The sequence below is a fragment of the Phaethon lepturus genome, unplaced genomic scaffold (genome assembly GCF_000687285.1).
Source record: "Phaethon lepturus isolate BGI_N335 unplaced genomic scaffold, ASM68728v1 scaffold21565, whole genome shotgun sequence".
NCBI classification, from domain to species: Eukaryota; Metazoa; Chordata; class Aves; order Phaethontiformes; family Phaethontidae; genus Phaethon; species Phaethon lepturus.
This window is the reverse complement of record NW_010542937.1, coordinates 32,804-53,181: the sequence shown is the minus strand read 5'-3', so window position 1 is coordinate 53,181 and position 20,378 is coordinate 32,804. Positions and strand designations below refer to the sequence as shown.

The 20,378-nt window shown below is 36.4% G+C and overlaps 1 protein-coding gene across 1 annotated transcript; it reads left to right on the top strand.

Annotated features, from left to right (window-relative positions):
• Positions 1-252: 252 nt before the first annotated feature.
• LOC104621665 (ERC protein 2-like) lies at positions 253-19,741 on the top strand (the record flags this gene model as incomplete). Its single annotated transcript, XM_010288207.1, has 3 exons — positions 253-366; positions 12,915-13,070; positions 19,574-19,741. Coding segments are annotated over exons 1-3 (438 nt in total), but the record flags the coding sequence as incomplete, so codon positions are not given.
• Between the last annotated feature and the right edge of the window lie 637 nt (positions 19,742-20,378).

Here is a 20,378-nt window from a genome sequence, read left to right as displayed (position 1 = left end):
GCAGAAACAGCAGCATTGCATTTGGACTAAGAAATTACTTGCTGGCTTTGTCACTGTTGACATTAATTATTGATGGGGTTTCAGAAATAGCGCATGTGCTGTCAGAGTTGACTGTAATATAAGATAGGGACTGCAGTGATGCTAGAGGGATTATAGAGAGGGAAGCACCTGTAGCGTTTGGGGTTACATGCTTCTAATCATCAGACTTCTATTTTGTGGTAGTAAATCATGAGTGATTAAAATAATGGAAAGATGAGTCGTCAGGCTTATTTCTATCGTGTCCCTCCACAGGAATTACATAGAAGAACCCAACTTCAGCCTGAGCCAGCAAAGACGAAGGCTCTTCAAACAGTTATTGAAATGAAGGTATGGTCTTTGCATGTTTTTCCATACGTTATTTTTGTAGCATGAACTCTTGTACTGGATCTGGCTGGGATGGAGTTAATTTTCCTCATAGCAGCCTGTATGGGGCTATATTTTGTATTTGGGACCAAAACAGTGTTGATAACACACTGATGTTTTAGCTGTTGCTGAACAGTGCTTACACAGAGTCAAAGCTTTCTCAGTTTCTCACTCTCCTCCCCCACCAGCAAGTACGTTGGTGGTGGACAAGAGGCTGGGAGGGAAGGCAGCTGGGACAGCTGATCTTAACTGACCAAGGGGATATTCCATACCATAGAATGTCATGCTTGACAGTAAAATTGAGGAGAGGACATTCAGAGTTTGAGGTATTTGTCTTTCCAAGTAACTGTTATGCATGATGAAGCCCTGCTTTCCTTGAAATAGCTAAGCATCTGCCTGCCCATGGCAAGTAGTGAATGAATTCCATAATTTGCTTTGCTTGTGTGTACAGCTTTGCCTTACCTATTAAACTGGCTTTATCTCGACCCAGGAGTTTTCTTACTTTTGCCCTTCCAATTCTTTCCCCATCCCACTGAGAGGGAGGGAATGGATGGCTGTGTGACACTTAGCTGCCTACCAGGGTTAACTCACACCACCTCGATTTATAATTTCTAATATTCTAATTAAATGCTTCCTTTTACTTCTCAACTTATTTTGCTGTGACACTAGGAATAATTAGTATTTGTCTCTCCCACTCTGTTTCTTAATAAGACTTGATAAAAAAAAAAAAATCAAGTGCAGCATCGCTGAATAATGAGAACCGCATGTTACTTTTAAAAAGACTTGGGGCGGGGGGAAGTTTCAGGTGAGCCAAAGTAGATGGAATAAACTGATAAGCAGAAGCAAACACAAACTTTCCAAGGCCAATGTAAAGTGTTTTTTCTTCTTGATCTTTAAAAACAATACTTCTGTCAATGGTTATTTGGCCATCATTTTACATCTAACCTAAGGAAAATACTCCTTGTGTCAGCAGAGTGTTATGACAAAATGGGATAAAACTGCTGTCTTAGTCCTGAATAGTTTCCTCTTTCTAATATATAATATTACTAAAGTGTTGTGGCTTTTTTCCCCCCACAATAACAAAAGATAAAAATAATAATTTAAAAAGGGAAAAGTGGTATTTTTGCATAATTCTGTAAGTCTGGAATGTACATCTTTAAGAAAAATACTGAGAGACTTGAGATAATTTGTGAGTTGGCAATGCTGCCTGAAATACATTAATGATGGTCTTTCATTTCAGTCTTAAAAGGAAGTGCAAATTAAAGGCCTCATTTTGCCAGTGACTTCTGTTATGAGCAAATGAGTTCAGCATGTCTGAACATTGTGGTAAATACACAGTTACAAAAACAGCAGGACTTAATAAATACAGTATCTGCCTTTTAATAGATAATAATTAGTTTGGATTATATGAGCAACAAAGAAGGTACGTCAATTTCAGTATTCCATCTTCTGATGTATATTTTCCTTGGAACTTCCTTGTTTATTCTAGTTCAGAAGTCTATGCATGAAATCTAACACGTCTATTTTTGCAGTAACTTGTTACCCGAAGTGTATGGGGAAGTAGAATACTGGTTGAGAAACTTGCTTCTTTCTATTTGTATTCAGAATTATAAATTTTGAAGTTTTGTGTTACAGAGATAGTGTCTTAGAATAATTTATGGTCTTCCATGTGGGTTATTAACAATGTAAAGCTTATGTTGCAAAATAATTTGCAATTCCTCTTCCTGTACCAAAACTCTTTGAAAACAATGGGGGCAGGGGGAACATGACACACGAATGACACGCGACGACTATAGTTGCAGCCACTCTGATAGTGTCTGTCCCTGAACAGTAAAGTCTGTTCTCTTTGTCTCCCAGGGGAGTTGGGAGTTGTGCAATCTTCCACTTTTTAAAAATCTGACCTTTGTAATGAGGGCTTTCATTTGTCAGGGGTGAGGCTGTGATCACGTTGCTGGAGCGTTCTGATGCGGAGCTGCCTTTTGGCTCTGAGGCACACAGTTCTTTCCTTTCCTATGAACACACACTCCTTTGGGGTTGCCCTGTCTAAAATAGGCCTAATATTGAAAAGAAAAAGGGACAAATGTAAGATGTTGAAATCCACATGATTAAGCAGCAGTTTTTTCATTACAAGTTCCAGGCTTGGAATGTTTTCAAGTAAACTTAAATTGTCTTAATCCAGGCAGCATTTGTTTTGAAAAAAATCTGGAACATTTGTTTTGAATGATCAAGCATTGAAGCAATAATTTCCCTACCGTGTTGAGGGTAGAAGGAGGGAGAAGATTACTCTCTCTATGGCAATCTGAGGCCATACGCTCCCCCATGCAGAGGCTCCAAGCAGTATACATTTCTCTCTACTGCACCCAATCCTTTCCATCCCCTTGCCATGTTAACTTTTGTTGGAGTCCCCTCCCTGGCTCCCCCAGGCTCTGCCAGGAGGCAGCTTTCCCTCCTTCATAAATCCCCCTATTCTTTCCTGTGGTTTTCTTCTGTCCCTTGCCACTGCTGAATGCTTTCTGTCCCTTTTCCCAGTCAGCCTACCCTTTCATCCCGTGAAGTATACCTATTTCTCCTACCTATCATCTCGTATGTGATTTTTTGTGTGTCCTAAACTGCTTTTCTTCTGCCCTACCTTTCCTGTCCTGTCATGCTCTTAATTTCTCTCTGAAAACTTTGCAAATAGTTGCCTTTTTTATAGAAATTGTATTTTCTGCATAACTGTTGTCTCTTAGACCAGTCTCTATCTTCTGTACACATACTAAAAAAAAAAAAGGGGCAAACAAAAAAGATAGAAAATTCACAACCTATGTCTTGACTTCTGTTTCTGTTACTTTATTTATTCCTTTTCAGATATCTATTGTCTTTTGAGATGCATTGCACAGGCCTTTCTTTCCTAACTTTCTTAGACATGTTTGCTTCCATGTGTCCCATGTCTTTTAGTTATTCTTTCCCCTTATATTCTTTACTTTCTGTTGCCTTGTCTGCAGCAGACCTTCTCCAGAAGCCCTTCTTTCTTCTGGAAAGCAGAGCCACAGGACAGGAGGAGGGCAGGATGCTTCCTTTTCCCACATGCTCCTGTTATTCCTTCCAGCTCCTGTTTGTTTTTGGTTTTTTTTAAACAACTTGCTCAATCACATTGTAGCTGTTGCTTTCAAGAGATCTTTTTTGCTTTGCTTTGTTCCCCCAGCCCTCCACAATGGTTTTCTGAGATCCATTCTCCAGAAAGTGGGGTATACTAGATATGCTGTCTGTATCGCGGATTTAGTAAAAGGGTAAAAGTTTTGAGGTGTACATCTGCCCAAAACAGTGAGTTACATGGAGCTCATGATTTTCAGAGAAGAGCCACCAGTATGTTTAAAAATATTAACAAACAGTGAATGACTTTAGGAGCTTAATTTTGTGTAGTTTAACAAACAGGAAATGACAGAGCAAAGAGATTACAGACCGTAGATACCTACTGGAGGTATCTTCATAAAAAAACCAAACAGCATTCATGTAATTTAATGACTTGTGTTATACAGGAAGTCAGTCTAGTTTTGTTGCAACAGTTGCTTCTGACTTTGTGACTATGGATATATGTATCTTTTTTCTCATTCCCAAATCTTTGTCTGTTTAAGCATAAAATAAAGCTGGGACATTGAAATTCTTTCCTTTAATTGCCATTGCACCCATTCATACTTGTGTGCTGAATCACTGATATCTTTGAATATCAGTGATATCCAAAGTTGATTAATACTGACTAATATAATAAAAGGAAGCATACTTTTCATGATTTCATTCTTTCAATAAGTACTCCTGAGCACATGAATCAGGTTAAAACTTGGTCATCTCTTGTGAGCCCCCGCCTGGAGTACCGCATTCTATTCTGGGGTCCCCAGAACAAGAAAGACATGGACCTGTTAGAGCAGGTCCAGAGGAGGGCCATGAAAATGATCAGAAGGATGGAATACCTTGCCTATGAGGACAGGCTGAGAGAGTTGGGGTTGTTGAGCCTGGAGAATATACTCTGGGGACACCTTATTGCAGCCTTTCAATATGTAAAGGGGGCTTATAAGAAAGACGGAGAAAGACTGTTTACCAGAATCTGTAGTGATAGGACAAGGGGTAGCAGTTTTAAACTGGAAGAGGGTGGATTTGGATTGGACATAAGGAAGAAATTTTTTTAAGAGGAGCATGGTAAGACATTTGAATAGGTTGCCGAAGGAAGTTCTGGATACCTCATCACTAGAATTGTTCAAGGTCAGGTTGGACAGGGCTTTGAGCAACCTGATCTACTGACAGATGTCCTTGCCCATGGCAGTGGTGTTGGGCTAGATGACCTTTAAAGGTCGCTTCCAATCCAAACTTTTCTATGATCTTGTTCAGACAGCGTCAGGCTTGAAACCAGTGTTATTACTCGAGAGAGAAAATCAGAAATGAGTTGCCTACCGATATGATGTAAAGCTCATTCTAAGTTTAGGGTATTGACCATCCTCAATGGATGGTCATATAGGATGAGGATATATACCTGAAATCTATATAATCTAGCAAAAGGAATTATAAAGTCTTTAAAAATGGTAAGCTCTAAAGTACATGAAAATATTTGTGGTTTACCTTATTTGCAGAAAGAGCCATCTTTATGTATTGATCCAGCTTTGATATTTCAGGTATGGGTTTTGTTCTAAAAAAGCGTGTATGTGTGTTTGCGGTGCAACATACTCTTATAGTTAAGATTGCATGAACGTTCACTTCCCTTTTCAAAAATAAACCTGAATATTCTCTGTATTAAATTGACAAAAAAGCATATAGTAAGAGTAGTCGTTGTGTGGTCTGTTGATAGCATGTGTACATATGTGCATTTAAATGCAAGTTTTATTAAATATGCAGTTTCAAATATTTGCTTCTGATTGCTTGTTGAATGCCCTACAAGCAAGATTTTTCACAGACAGTTTAAATTTATCAGCTGCTTAAAATGATGAAGAGTAGCATTTCATTGCTTTTTGTTTCAGAGTAAGACAGACATTCAGACTGGAATGTTGTATTATTTATAAATGTTTTGCCCTACTATTTCCCGCCAATGTTCAGGGAATGTGCTATAGCACTCTTGTAAGGAATGGATATATAAGACTCATAAAACATTATTGTGGAAACTCATTTGTAGACTTAGTCTCCTTTCCATTGTGCAATACTATTTTCTTCAGCATCAGGACACATACTAATTGTTTCATGTTCCAGAAAAGATGGATTTCTGATAGGCCCAGCATAGAAATAGCCCTAACCTCTCTCACAGAATATCTGCAACACTATTCTAATGAAGGACATGAGGAAGAAGTATTGGTTACTGCTGGAAGGAGGGGATAGATTAGGAGGAGTACCCTGATCTACACCACAAATCCTGCTATATAATCTTATGTCTTTTAATAGATTCAGAGGGCCTGACTGGGAAAATCTGCACAAATGTTTCATGGTTGTAGAACTCAGAAGATGTTTATTAGTACCGGTTGAATACTAAGCTTCTTCCTTACTATTACTGCAAAGAATCTTCTTTGTGATTCAACACAGACCTATGTAGTTTGGTAGAACGCTGCTAATGTGGGTAAGTCTTAGAGGTTCGAAGGAAATACTGCATCTGTTCCTATTTCAGTTTCTGAAAGATTGCCAGACCCTGTGCCACAACAAGAGCTGGTTGAAAGTTTTCCCATTGAAGTTTTCTATGGGAAAACGCTGATTCAGCTGAATCAGAAGGTTTTTATGGGAATGTGCCTATTCTGTCAAAACTTTTAGTGAAAGCAAAGCTCTCTAACTTTCTATCCATCCTGTAAGTCAACCCAGCTCCCCTGTGGCAGTACCCATTGGGACCTCCAGGCTGTCTCTATTATCTTTGACCTACAACATACCTCGCTTTTTAGCAGTTGTCCAGACAGGAGAACTTTCAGGTTTCCTGGGCAAGGCAGCAGCCTGTCTGGTGTATCACCAGTCCTGTATTGTTCATACATAGGGGAACAGTACTTTTGACTCCTTGAACAGTCTGTGAATGAAGGTGATGTCTGGCTTCTCTTCTGTCTTGTCATCACTGATGTTTTGATAAATTATTCTGAAACAGATATTAGTCTTCAAAATTTGTAAAATATCTGGCTTCTGTTCTAATAAAAAATTAATACAAAACTGTGACAATTTTTCTAGAGATAAGGAAAAACAGGTTTTACACAGCTGTAATCAAAATATGCAGAGATTGATTAAAAATAAACTTTTCCTTGGAGAGTTCAAACTTTTTGTGATAAAGTATAAGTACAGAAAGTGCTTCCAAAAGTTATGTTAGATATTTCTCATAAAACTTAAATGTTATTCTGTGATGTATAAACCTTCTAAAGAGTGTAGCAGGCTGTACTATAAATTATTTCTGCCATGTTAGATTTGCAAACATGTAAAATACAAATGCAGTACAAAAAGCCAGACTCTAAGACTTAGCTGGAGAGATTTGATGAGGACTACTCCCAGATGAGATGTCATAACAGGTCGTCTAAGTATTAATAAATTTCAGTGCAAAATCATTCTAAAGTGCAATGAAGCTTAGGTTTTGCTTTTATCTTCAATAATAGAAGTAGAAAATTTCTAAAACGAAGCCTGATGGAGCAAGCAGATTTGACTGTAGTATCTGTGAGAGCTACAGTAATTTATTGTTGTGCATAAGCCTTGATAGCTTTGAAAACTTGTTTTACTTTCAGTATTTTTCTTTTTGTGTAATTTCTTCAAATGCTAAGATTTAATGAAAATTCTTCCCCTTCCTTTTTTTCATTCTAGCTGAACCATTTATTTTTACATTCTTCTGTTTAAAAAAAAAAAAAAAAAAGGTTTATGGAAAAATGTTTTGTGAACAGAACAGTTAACATCTTAATATTTATTTTCTGTCATGTGAAGGGCTGGTCATTTAATAGAAAGATTGCTTGTTTTTTGTGATCATTCATACAGACTTTTCTCTATGATACAAGTCATGCTGATTCCATGGACAAATATTAATAACATTTTTAGGATTCTGCTATTGGAAACCTGTCATGTTAATAATGTTAGACAAGCATACTAGGTAATTTAAGTTGCATTTTACCTGTAACTTGAAAAGTTGTTATTCAATAAAAAACTCCACAGTTATGTTAGATATAGGCATATAACCTTCCTGGTTGGAAGTCTTACAGAGTGGGGGTGGTTGTGATGGTTTTGTTGTGTTTTGTTGTTTTTGTTTTTTTTTTTAAAGTTGCATCCCTACTTACCTCCTTTGTGGCTTTTAATTAATTTTTCATGGAATAATCTTTTTCTTTGAACATACCCTTCAAGAAAGGAAAATATGGACTGCTGGTTAAGATTATCATCAGCATTTTCAGTATCAGATATTTTCCAGAAAAGAAACAGCTAGTGGGGTAAAAGATAAGAAGCAGCAAGTTTCACATTCCAATAATTTTTTTTGTTTCCTTTGAATTCTGACACTTATTTTTTCTGTTGGCTGGAGCTACTTTTCTGAAACGGGATGCAGTTGATTTGAAAACTTGTAAGATGCACAAAAGGCTTTGGTATTCCCCATCAAAGTGTGTTACTTTGCCTATACGGCATTACATTATGTTTGCTGTCATGTAAGATAGCTCTCTTCAACTTGGATTTTAAACGCCTTTGTCTTGAGATTTCTTATTGAAAAGTTTTACATTCTTTTATATCACTGAGTTCTTGTCTGGATTAAAACAAACTGAAAAACTTGTCAGACAGGAACCACAGTGTATTTGCAGAGCTGTACAACCCAGAAATGTATCTACCGGTGAAAACTGGTATATTGCAGTGTGACGATGCAAGTGAATGAGTCTGCATTCAGCAGCAAGCTTGATGTATTTTTCCCGTTTTCACAATGCTAGCAGTAGGCAAAATTTGACAAGTCTTTTTTTTTCTCTCATGTTTCCCCGTTACACAATAATTTTCTGTTCACTTGGTATGACTGTATGCAAGTGCTTATCCTGCTGTGCATTTTAAAGCCATTCTCTTTGTATGATTGAACGCGTATACACATACCTATATCAGTAGAGTGTTATTATTAATGTACTGTGGTTTCGATTGTACGATCAAACAAAACTGCTTAATGAGGGGAGTCTTTCACAGAAGAACTGTGCTTTTATTCTGATGCTAATTTTCGACTAACTGTTTTGAATTAGATTGTTTCTATGTGTTCTACTGCTTGCTACAGTCAGAGTGATTTTTCTGATGTTTTCAGTGGAACAGGGTTTGACTGAAAATTTGTTTACACGTGAATAAAAGGAATTAGATCTTGTAAAGATTTGTAAATTTAACTTTTTACATTACTTTGGTTGTGAACAATGCAGCTGGCTATTTGCAGAAGAGAAAAGCCAAGAAAGAAGCACTGAAGTCAGTCCTACTTTCGGGAAACACATCCAACTGCTTCTACAATAATTATATTGCAAAGCCATTTGTGATTAACTATTAAGGCATTAAGGGTGCTAAAAACCTTAATATAGTTTGCTAGTGAGATGCTGAATATATTTCAGTGGCATCAGACATTCAGGCTTAAGATCACTGTACTGTGATTACTGTGGCAGTAATGACGGTGAAAGAATATTATTTCTACCCCATTGGAATTCATGAATATTTGCCTGCCTTGTGTTTCATGATTGCAAAGCCCAAATGAAGAGATACAATCAGGGCTTTATTCTGTCAGATCTTAAAAAACCTCCAGAGATGGATGACACCTGGCCTACCATTTCTAATGCTTGTACTCAAAATATAACACTTGTAGGCATTGCAAGACTGCTTTTAGGTCCCCCTTGAAACTTTTTCTTCTCTAGGCTAAACAATCCCACTTTCTTCTGCCGCGTCTTAGAGGGCAAGTACTCCAGCCCCACCTCTTGGTGGCCTACCGCCAAACTCATTCAAGTTCATCAAGTCTATCTTGTACTATGAGACTTAAAACAGGATGCAGTATTGTAGACAAAGTCTAATGAAAGCTGAGTAGAAGGCAAGAATTTCTTCCCTTGATCCTACTTACTGGCTGTGTTCATGTTAACACAGCCCAGGATGCTGTTTGCCTCCTTTGCTGCCAGCGCTAGCTCCTGTTAAGCTTCCCGTTCACCAAGATTCTCAAGTCTTTTTCAGCAGAGCTGCTCCCCAGGGAGTTAGTCCCCACCTGGTACAGCTGCATGGGGTTCTTCCTTCCCAGGCTCAGGACTTTGCTTTAGTTTTTTGTCAGATTTCCTAAGGTTCTTGTCTGCCCATTCATCCAGTCTGTCTGGGTCCCTTTGGAAAGCAGCACTGCCCTTGAGCACATTGAGTGGTCTCCCAGCTTGCTGTAATGTACAGGCTTTGTGAGCCAGCACTCTCGTCACCTCTTTCAGGTAAAAGATATTTTCAGATAAAGATATTAAACAGGACAGGTCCCAGTATGCACCCCATGGTACTCTTGTTACTGGCTTCCCAGGTAGAGCACAACCTATTAACCATTACCATCTAAGCCGGATCATAGGATTATTTTTTTACCTTGCTAGTTGTCTACTCATCCAGATCATAATGTCTCAACTTGGATACAAAAATATGGGAGACAGTGTCCAAAGCCTTGCTAAAGTTGAGGTCAATGACACTCAGTGTTCTTTCTTCATCCACAAATCTAATCATTTTATCACAGGAGACAATTGGGTTTGTCAAGCATGATTTACTGTTGGTAAGTCCCCACTGACTGTTCCCAGTTACCTTCTTTACATGATCAAAAATACTTTCCAAGAAGATTTCACCATAATTTTCCCAGGGAACAAAGTGAGGCTCTCAAGCCTGTAGTTCCCTGGTTTGTTCTCTTGGTCTCTTCTTGATGGTAAGTGCAACATTTGCCTTCCTTTAGTTGTCAGGGATCTCCTCCAGTTTCTATGATTTTTCGAAGATGCTAGAGAGTGGGCTTGTAAAGGACATTAGCCTGTTGTCTCAACACCTTTGGATACATCCTGTTGAGTCCCATGGGTTTGTATGGGTTGAGCTCTCTCAAGTAAGCCCTGACTGTGTCCTCACTGTTGATAGTCCTCTTGCCTGAGCCTTTTCATTAAGCACAGAGGCCTGAGAGACCTTGTCATTGAAGACTAAGGCAAATACTTTCCTATGTAGCTCAGATTAACTTGAATTTAGGCTCAATTGCTCTGACTTTATGAAGACAGTGTGGATAGGTTATTTCTATTCAGACCTTCTAATTGGGTCAAGCTGTGCTATGATTTATCAAATGAACTATTATGTGACAGCTTCCTTTTCTAGCCAAACTGTCTCTGTATCCTAAATACTTTCATTAATGGAGATATATGGGAAAGCTCTTTGTGGTTCATTGAGTGTGTTCATGTGACATTATTTCACAGAGAAGCTGTGAAGTTCTATAATTTTGATGGGACTCTCACGCTGCACAGGTAGAATCCTCTCACACAGCTCCTATAGTGTGAATTATTGTTTTTGACTCAGTAATAACAGAAAAGATGTGGGCAAATAAGTTTTTATTTACTTTACAAAAGAATAATATTGTTAACTACAGTAAATACCATTCTTTGAGATGTTTTGTCCCACACAGGAAGAGGATTGGCTGAGAATAAGCATTCTTTGTTTCCTTAGTTGAAGGTACAAAGGATATTCAGGATACTCTGCTCAGATACTCTATCTGTATGCACTCTAGCATGTTTGGTGAAGGAGCATCAGCTTCCGAGAAACATCTTGAAGGACCACAGTTACTGTAAATTATATCATGTTATAATTCTATGTAGAATTTCTCTGGGATTGAAAATTGTAAAGAAAATACAAACTTTAACTTCATATTATGAATACTTATCCTGTTAGATCTTGGAAAACCTCCACGATTTCAGACTATGAATATTTTTCACTTGTTTGTGAACAGCTTTTATACTGCAAACTAAATAATTCGAATCTTTCCCACTCAAAAACCTGTATTAATTTAATTAGTGTAAGAAATACGATAATAAAAGGAAATTTTTCTCAGTCTGAGACTTATTATTGACTATAAAGATAAAAGCTAAAACGTTAGAGGAATGATAGTGTGCCATCTAAATGACATTGTTTAGTCCTTACATAGCTTTGATTCCATATGGATTTGTAACAGTGGTTGCTAAATCTCAAAAACAATCTGAGCTTTTTTTTTATGTTAGTACCAAAAGTTCAGATGCTTTTTGGAACTTTGTCAGAACTATCCTGTGTCTTAAATTGCTAAATATACCTAGCTGTATCATGAAGGAAGGTATTACAGGAGTTCTGGTTTTGCTTGCTTTTAGGCAGCCTAGAGGAAGCATTGGTGTACTCTTAGAACTCAAGAAAATAAAACAAAATTTGAAAAAAGAAACAGAAACAAAGTTGTATTTACGCAGAGTGATTTGAGCTTAGATTGTCCTGGTTAAAGGATCAATTCAGTTTTTATTTTTTTCCAAATTAGCTTTCTAGGTTAATATCCTGATCTTACTGAATCAGGGTTGGTTCGTTTGTGGGGGTTTTTTTGGTTTGGGTATTTTTTTTTTCTTCCTCATTGACCTCAGTGGAAGAAGAACTTCACCGCCATCTCTGATTTTTTTGATGGATGGTTGCTCCTTCAAGTTCTTTAACTGATAGTCTGACCATCTGAATCACAATGTTTTCAATTTCTTAATAAATGTCTACAAACAGTGTCTAAAGCAGATTTCCTAAAGAGTCATTTTGCAATGCTCTTTTAAACAGAAAATTATGTGAGAAGTTTGTGTATTCACTTTTTTAATCTTTCTGAGTCTCACTGAAAAGATTTAGTCAATTGCTAAATGACTGGCGACAACCAAAAAATCCCTGGTGTTTTCAGGCTGTGCTGGCACACACGGCAGCGTGTTGGCTGTGATGTAGAAAATTTTTAGTGGTTGTGGGTTTGTTTATTTTGGGACTCATAAATCCCAAAATCTTCTCTTAGTGATGTGGCTGAAGTAGTACGTATGAACTAGGAAAAGTATGTTGAGGAGACAAGCTTTCTTCCTCCTGACAGCAGGCAGAACTCTATGGAAATAGGGAAACTCAGCCTCAGGCTGAGTGACGTAATGAAGTGGCCTGTTGTTCTGCAGTAATGGACTGGCCTCCCCAGGGTAAGCTATGTGTCTAAGAGCTTGGAAGAATAGCTGGGCCTAGATGGTTAGCAAAGCAAACAAGGTATGTTATCGTGTACATGTGGGAAATAGGGCATCTTCCATTCTCCCTTCATCCCTAACTGTGTAGGATTGAAGACAGAATTTTGACCAGAATGTATTCTCTACAGACTACACAACAGAACATAGCATTGAACGTTTTTTCTGGGGCTGAAAAAGGTCTAAATTCTGCATTTCTTTAAGCCAAAATCAATGTAATCACTCTTGCTTTATGACAGTATGTGCAATCTGTATTTGTGCCATCTATTTTTGCTATCTTATTATTTGATGTTCATGCAAGTACAGATCTGCTTTTGTTACGCTTTAATATAAAAGTTTTGTATAATTTTCAGTACTCTCTTTTTTATAACGTAGGATACAAAAATAGCTTCACTTGAGCGCAATATAAGAGATCTTGAAGACGAAATACAAATGTTAAAGACAAATGGAGTTCTGAATACAGAGGATCGAGAAGAAGAAATCAAACAAATAGAAGTTTACAAGAGTCACTCAAAGTTCATGAAAAATAAGGTAAGGTCTATTAATAAAATAGCTTAATGCTGTTAAATAATAGAAACAAAAGTTTTGACCGTTTTCAAAACAAGCAGCTCTGCATGTCTTTTGCTGAATCTCTACTATACAATACTCAGTAGCTATGGAAGAGTGAAGCATTTTGCATAAATAAAACTCTGTTTATGTTTTGACTTTAGGAAGAGGTAAGGAAGAGGCTATTTCACCGCTTCTGCAGAGGCTTCTACAATCCTGAGTCTATACGATGTTCCCTTTTCCCTTTCTTGTGTATGGTGTCTTAATGTTGGCTTTTTGAAGTATTTCATAATTTTTACTTGCACCATTTTGCCACAATTTTAATTGTGCATTTTTTTCCTGGTTTTGACTGTAGTTTTACAGTAGGGACTGCTGTTACGTAGAAGATGCCAAATTGTAATCTCCTAGTATTTGAGAGACTTGCAATTTGATGACTTTGTTCCTGCAGAGTACCTTTAATTTGAAATTGTTTTACATAGATAACTATGAGTCGACCACAAGCAGATAGTAAATGCATAGTGATGTAACTAATTTCCTGTTATCAAGCTCAGAAAATAGTATTGCTTGTCATTATTTTAAAATACATCAGAAGTAAAGCTTGATGTCTAAATTGTTGTCGCAGCTGGTCTTTCTACCTGCTTTAATTTTGATGTGCTCAGCTGCTGTATAGGTAAAGATGAGCACTCCAAATAGTCTTTCTTGTCTGGTCCAGTATTTCTTTTATGATATTTCAAAAATTGCCTTAAAAATGGTAATAAATATATATAATGTTAGAAGTTGTGCTGGTTTATTCCCAGCTCTCTACCTTGAATGTGTCTTGTTTATGAAGTGATATAATATACTGAATTAAAGTACTTGATTTAAAAAAAAGAAGTTTGAAATTATGGAGGCTGAAGCTGATGCTCCTGTTCTCATATAAATAAATTTAGGTTTTGGCAATAGCATTTTTAAAAAATATTATTTATAAGCTAAACTAAGATCAGTTGAAACAAGTCACAGCAGCCTGAAGTGCAAACACTGAAAGGGAAAAACAGCCATCTCATCTTTTGATGTTAAAAATTTGACCATAATGCCAAAATAAAATCTAGGTAAACAACTTCAGTAGTCATGATTATTATGAAATCTTACTTTATTTTAAAAGTCTTTCCATCCTAGCTAGTTGTTTGGGTTGTTATTGTGTTTAATATTTAGGGTTTTTTGCAAATGTGGAAATTGTGTATGTGAAATTCTAGGGAGCTGAGATGGACTGATTCAATTTTTGTGAAACATATACTTGCAGCTCTGAAAAAACTGCTTGAGGAGAAGCTGGTACTACTACCTCTCTAGAGGCCATGTAAGCATAAAAAGTAATTGGCTGAAGGTGTAGTTCTGTGTACCTTTGTTGATGCTAAAAATGCTTAGCAATGTTGCTGTTTAAGTACACAGTTTGCAATATCAGGTAGATAAATGCCATTACCACTCTTTCAGAGTTGGGCAAGCTAAGCTTCAAGTGAAAGTATACAGCTTGTCAGAGCTGGTCAGAGAATGAAATGGCGTCAGCTCTTCCTGGAGAAGCGGAGTTCTCTGATTTTCAGATTTCCTGTGTAAATTAGACCATCATTATCTTCTTGACAAGATGCTTTTACTTTGTGTGAATTCCACAGTGAGTATAGGAGTAAAAAAATTCACCACTGTGTAGTACTGGATACTGAAGATTTTCTACCTCAGAAGAGCTGTTTCAGTTTCCCAGTTTGGAAACTAGTATCTTGTAAACTATTTCACAGGAAATGCTGGTGTCTTATCTTCTCCCTGGGCGTTTATGCTACAGAAGAAATGGAAGTGTTAGTGCACATGTGGAATTGATCCAGATTTATTAAAAAAAAAAAAAAAGAAAAAACATCAAAAAATATATTCTGTTGAAAAAAGTAGCTTCTTAAGCTACTGAAAAGTAGCTAAAGTTCCTAGGTAGTATTATCATCAGGAAAATTATTTTGCCTATTTAAACATCACTAATTTCAAAGTAATTAATTTATAGTAATTTACAGCAAAACTCCTAATGTATCTCAGCAAATCTGTTGATATGAAAATACTGTACAAAGCCTAGTATTTTGTTAACGATCTTCTGATGTTTTTGTGAGGAAAAGCTTCAGTATACTTCTGTGGCAGAGAAATGAGATGAATGAGAAGACTATTTAATATGTCTTGCTTTGTCACAATCTTCTGATCTTTGATAAATGCCACATTCTGATGAAACTTTGTCTGTTTTCTTTCACCAGTGCTTTTTTTCCATTTAAAATTGAGATTTTCAACAGCAGATATTATTATCATTCATCTGAGAACCTTTTAAGGTGGAAAAGTATTTATGTAGCTGTCAGCAACAGATCTTATTATACCTGATCTGTTGAACCTGAGCTTGTTGATAAATTCTGATAAACGGAAGTCTTGATTGATGGCAAAGAGCAGAACAAAACTCTTCTCACAGTTAACAATCTTAGGTGGTACATAGCTTTAATACTTCATATTTATTCTTGAAATATAACTTGTTTTAAATCTGTTCTTGATTTAAGTAAGTGGAAAAGTGTTAAATGGAGGGCAATACTGAATATTATTTATTGTACGTGAGTGGCAGAGAATATTGTGAAGTGTTAATTTCCTTAATGAATTCTTAGTAATATTCACTCCTTCCAAATATATAGGCTTTAATTTTGACTTGCAGTTAAATAGAAATTGTAGATATGAGAAAGAAAACTTGCTTAGGTTTTTTCTTTTTCCTTGATCACTTGATGAGGAATTTCCTTGCTCTGTTTTTGAAGGGACAAAAATTGCCATCACTCACATGATACAGAAATTGTCAAAACAAATCTTAAAATTTTCATGACTAAGAGATATGAAGCTTCAAATATCTTCCTTAAGGATATGAAGAAAACATATAGGATGATATTTTTTAAAATAATTAGTGCTTTGCAAGACTTCCTTCTTTTAATAGGGTTTGTCCGTTGGCTAGTAGCCAGATGTTTAAAGGAACACTGATGAATTTTTTTTTTTCAGGTGCGAGTTTGCACTCTGGAATGTAAGTAGTTCTTTGAATATTAGAACTCTCATGCTATTGACAGGAAGGAGTATGAAAATCTAGTGATAGTTCAGCACAACTTCAGCAAATTACTGTTAGGATGAGTTTTAAGAATTGATTAGGTTGTAACAAGGCTTTCTGTAATTACTGTCTGTGTATAAGAACTTGTCACACTGTGTGAAGGAAGCATGCAAGTTCTAGATGATTCTGTAGAAGAAATACACAGGAAAAGAACTACAGCATTTTTTTGTGGATAGGCCTGGAAATATGATACACACTTTAAAAATAGACCTTGACCAATATGACCGGTAGAATCTACAGATAGACTTGTAGAGTCTACTGTGTGCAGGCACTTCACTTCATTTGCGTTGCTCTTGTTTTTCCTTTACTGAAATCTTTCACTTTAAAAAGCAGTTGTCATTTGTCACATAAGACCAGACGCTCATGATGTGTAAGTCTGCATAGTTTCGTTTAATGGGATTATTTACTTAAAGATTTAGCCCATTGATTTTTAATATGCAATATTCAGGGGAAAAGCTCAGATTTTTTTTGTTTGTTTCGTTTTATTCTCTTTCTTTCCCAGTTCCTCTATGTAATTTCATGTCATTTTGGTGTCTAAAAATAACAATGTGAGAAAAAGGTTAATGGTTTTCTGGAAATGCTAGTATGTAAGGAACTGAAATTATGGGAGGTGACAGAGAATCATAAATTGATAAAGACGACAAAGGAGCCAGGGTTTCAGGAAAGGAAGTGAAGCAAGATCATATTGGGCGATGTTGAAAAAACGGTGACAGGCAAATTACACATACGAAATATGTGAGATAGTGGGGAGGTCAGGATCAGAGCACAAACCTGAAGTTCTTTAGATGCTACAGCACTTATACCCAGACTTGTAGGTTATCTAAAGTACAAAATGTTTTCGCCTTTGTCTTTTTTTTGTACTGAGATGAAGAGATCTCATTGAATCATGACTGGTCTTCCACACGGCTTAAGATATAGCAAAGTGAAAATGCTTTTACATCTGCTGGAGACAGAAATTTATTTCTTGCCCTGTTTATTTTTTTTTCACACTCTAACAGATAATGCAGAACTTTAAAAAAGTAAATATACGGAGGTCTAAAAATTTCTTTTAAAAAGTTATGTGTTTTTTTGTTACGCCTTTGGTATTTTTGATACTTAATCTTTTTAAATTGAAGTTTTAGTACATTTTCACCACGGTACTTTGCTTTTGACTGGTGTTTTATTAAAATATAATTATTCAACACAGGTTTTCAGTTTTTTTTGTGGTTTCTTTTTTTTAATATTTTATTTGTTTGAGAGCTCTAACACATTTTTAAACTCCTAGCAATTTGTAGGACTTGTAGCCAGAACTTTATACTAAACAGATTCTGTTTCTGAAACACAAAGAACATACCTGAGCTGAAAATGAAGCTTTTAAAAATTTATTTTATTATTGTTATTGTTGTTGTTGTTATTGTTATTATTATTATTATTGCTTAGGGTGTGGGTGTGTGGGTTGTGTCATGGAAAAAAGCGGGAAGAGTTTCTAGGATAGATTAAGCGTCTGTGATGTTCACATGGGTCTCATATAAAGCATGTGATGTAATTCAGATTGGCTGCAGATCTACCTTTTGTCTTTATATCTTGTAGACGGATTTTCCCGTTGTTGCTTTTGTAAACATTTTTGTCTTCGTTGCCATACTCGCCTACGTGTTCTGGCAAGGGATGGAGGAAGGTGGTTTGTTCTCAAGAGAAAGTTTTCTCTAGTAGTTTCTTAACTGCCCTCTTTACGTTTTCTTGATATCTGTTTTTTAGGCACTCCTTTTCTTATCTTGATATTTTCAGACTGTGAAGGTGACTGCTTTTAGTACCAGTATAGATTCTTGATTTTATACAGTAGCTCAGGGGTGGCTAGCCAAGTACCTTAACCAGCTAGGCAAACATACTGAGATTCATAAAGAGAAATAAGGAATAAATATATTAAGATGTGCATATGGAATATAGTTGGAAGAAACATTTTTTTTTAAATTTAATTTTTAAGAATACACTTGCAATGTAAAACTAAAGAGAAATACTTTGATCAACAGAAATGTTTCCAGTGACTGTTGCCATACAATATCGAATCTGAAATATTTTAGTATGTGGATCTTTAAGATGTGTTGAGTAGGATCAGCCTGTGGGTACATATTATTTTTTTCCTGGGGATTTTTGAATCCCCTTCCATCTAGCCCATCTAGATTTCTTGCATTCCAAAAGTTTGTTGGGATGCAACTGATGGGAGAGAATGGAAAGAGCTCTTCTCACACTTCTCTGGTTTTTGCAGAATTGAAAATGGAATTTTAAAGAAAAACGTCTAGGCCTTACAGTCATCAAGAAAACTTTCCAAATACAGAGCAAGTGTGGTTTCTCTGAGTTATGGAGATGCACTGAGGCGTTTCATTTCAAATAATCCTCATGAGATGATATATCTGAACTCATCTGGTGACCAGTGTTATTTCACAGAACTTTAAGACTCATAGTTGTATGTCACCTAATTCACCATCCTTTAGCATCTTTCTGTGTATTGTCCAGTGCTTTGTTCAGATTCATATATTCTAAATCCACCACACTTCTGCCTTCTGTGGCTACCCCTCCCATTTATCATTGTGGAAAGGGAAGAATAATCACAATTCCATGACATTTACTGATGAACCTTAAATTCAGAAGCTGCTTCTTAGTGACTGGGTTTCAGCTGTTTCCCCTAGGATATGCTTTTACAATCTCACAGACCTTTTACTCTGTGGAATTTTTTATAACGTTTTCCCCAGATTTCTCTTAAGTTAATCACTTTGGCTTGGCTTTCCTAGTACCTGAGAATTCCATATGAACTGCCAGAGAGGAAAAAAGGAGGTGGGGATGGTGGGCAGCAACACATTTGCAAGAAGAGTAAAGTTAAAATTCTACTCTCTCTTTTCCTCTCCTTACTAAGATGCCTGCTTTCCTCTATCAGGCTCCTCAAAAACCTTGATTCATTCTGGCCAATGAATAGTCACAAGAATCATGCTTTTGGAAGGAACAGGCTATTGGATTGACTTTATACTTTTATGAACACTTTTTTTTCCTATACATTTTTCTGTCCTGGCAGACTTGCCTCACACAGGATAAATTCCTTTGAACTTAAGTGAGGTCCATGGTGAATTTATAGGCCAAATCATCATGTATAATCTTTAAGAGTTTCCGTTTAACTTCTGCAACAGCAAGACAATGATTCTTAAAACAGGGTACGCCAAATTACAAGAAACTCAATTGAAGCTGTGACTGTAAAAAGCCTGAATCTTAATCCTCTTCTAGAATTTACAGGTGTATGAGTTGTATTATATCATGGTCATTCACACCTTTCAGATTTCAGGTGCAACTATGAATTGGAGATGATCTAACCTTTTTTTTTTTCACATTACAGATCGACCAACTGAAACAAGAACTCTCAAAGAAAGAATCAGAACTACTTGCCTTACAAACTAAGCTTGAAACCCTTAGCAATCAGAATTCAGATTGCAAGCAACACATTGAAGTGCTTAAAGAGTCACTTACTGCCAAAGAACAGAGAGCTGCCATACTTCAGACAGAGGTATCTTGTAATCATAAAATGCAATAGAAATACTTAGTTAATAGGATGTGTCAAGGTGGTGATGTGTTTGTTGCAAGTCTGTGTAGAAGGCAATTTGTTAAAGAATAGTAAAGTAATTTAAAACCCTTTAAATGCCAATATATTTGGTATATATTTTTGGTACTATGCCAGCTCTCATTCTAGAATTTTTTTAGAAGCACCTATGATTCCATTTTAAGAAAATGTTTGTGCCTAATTCTTATTGGTTTCCATGGGGAAAACTGGGCCTTAATGACTTGATTATTGTGATTTTATTCCTTATTTCTTCATCTATTAGTTGACTGAGTTTTCCTTTTGGTTGCTATGGCATGATGCTTCTTTTTTACTGTGTATTTCTATTCTGAAGGGTGAAGCTTCTGATGTATCTTGAAGGGATCTGTTGAAGGGTGCATGATGTTAATCTGTGGTTTTGTTTTGAGTGCAATCAACATTTATTTTAAAATACGAATAATTTCAGTCTTTAAAACAGTCCAGTGCATTAGTTATGTATGTATCTACAAAGTCAGGTCGGAAAAATATGGGTAATGGAGTAAAAGGTTGCGATGGTTGTTGCATTTGGTGGAATGTGTAAATCCAGTGTTAAAAATGTGATCCATTA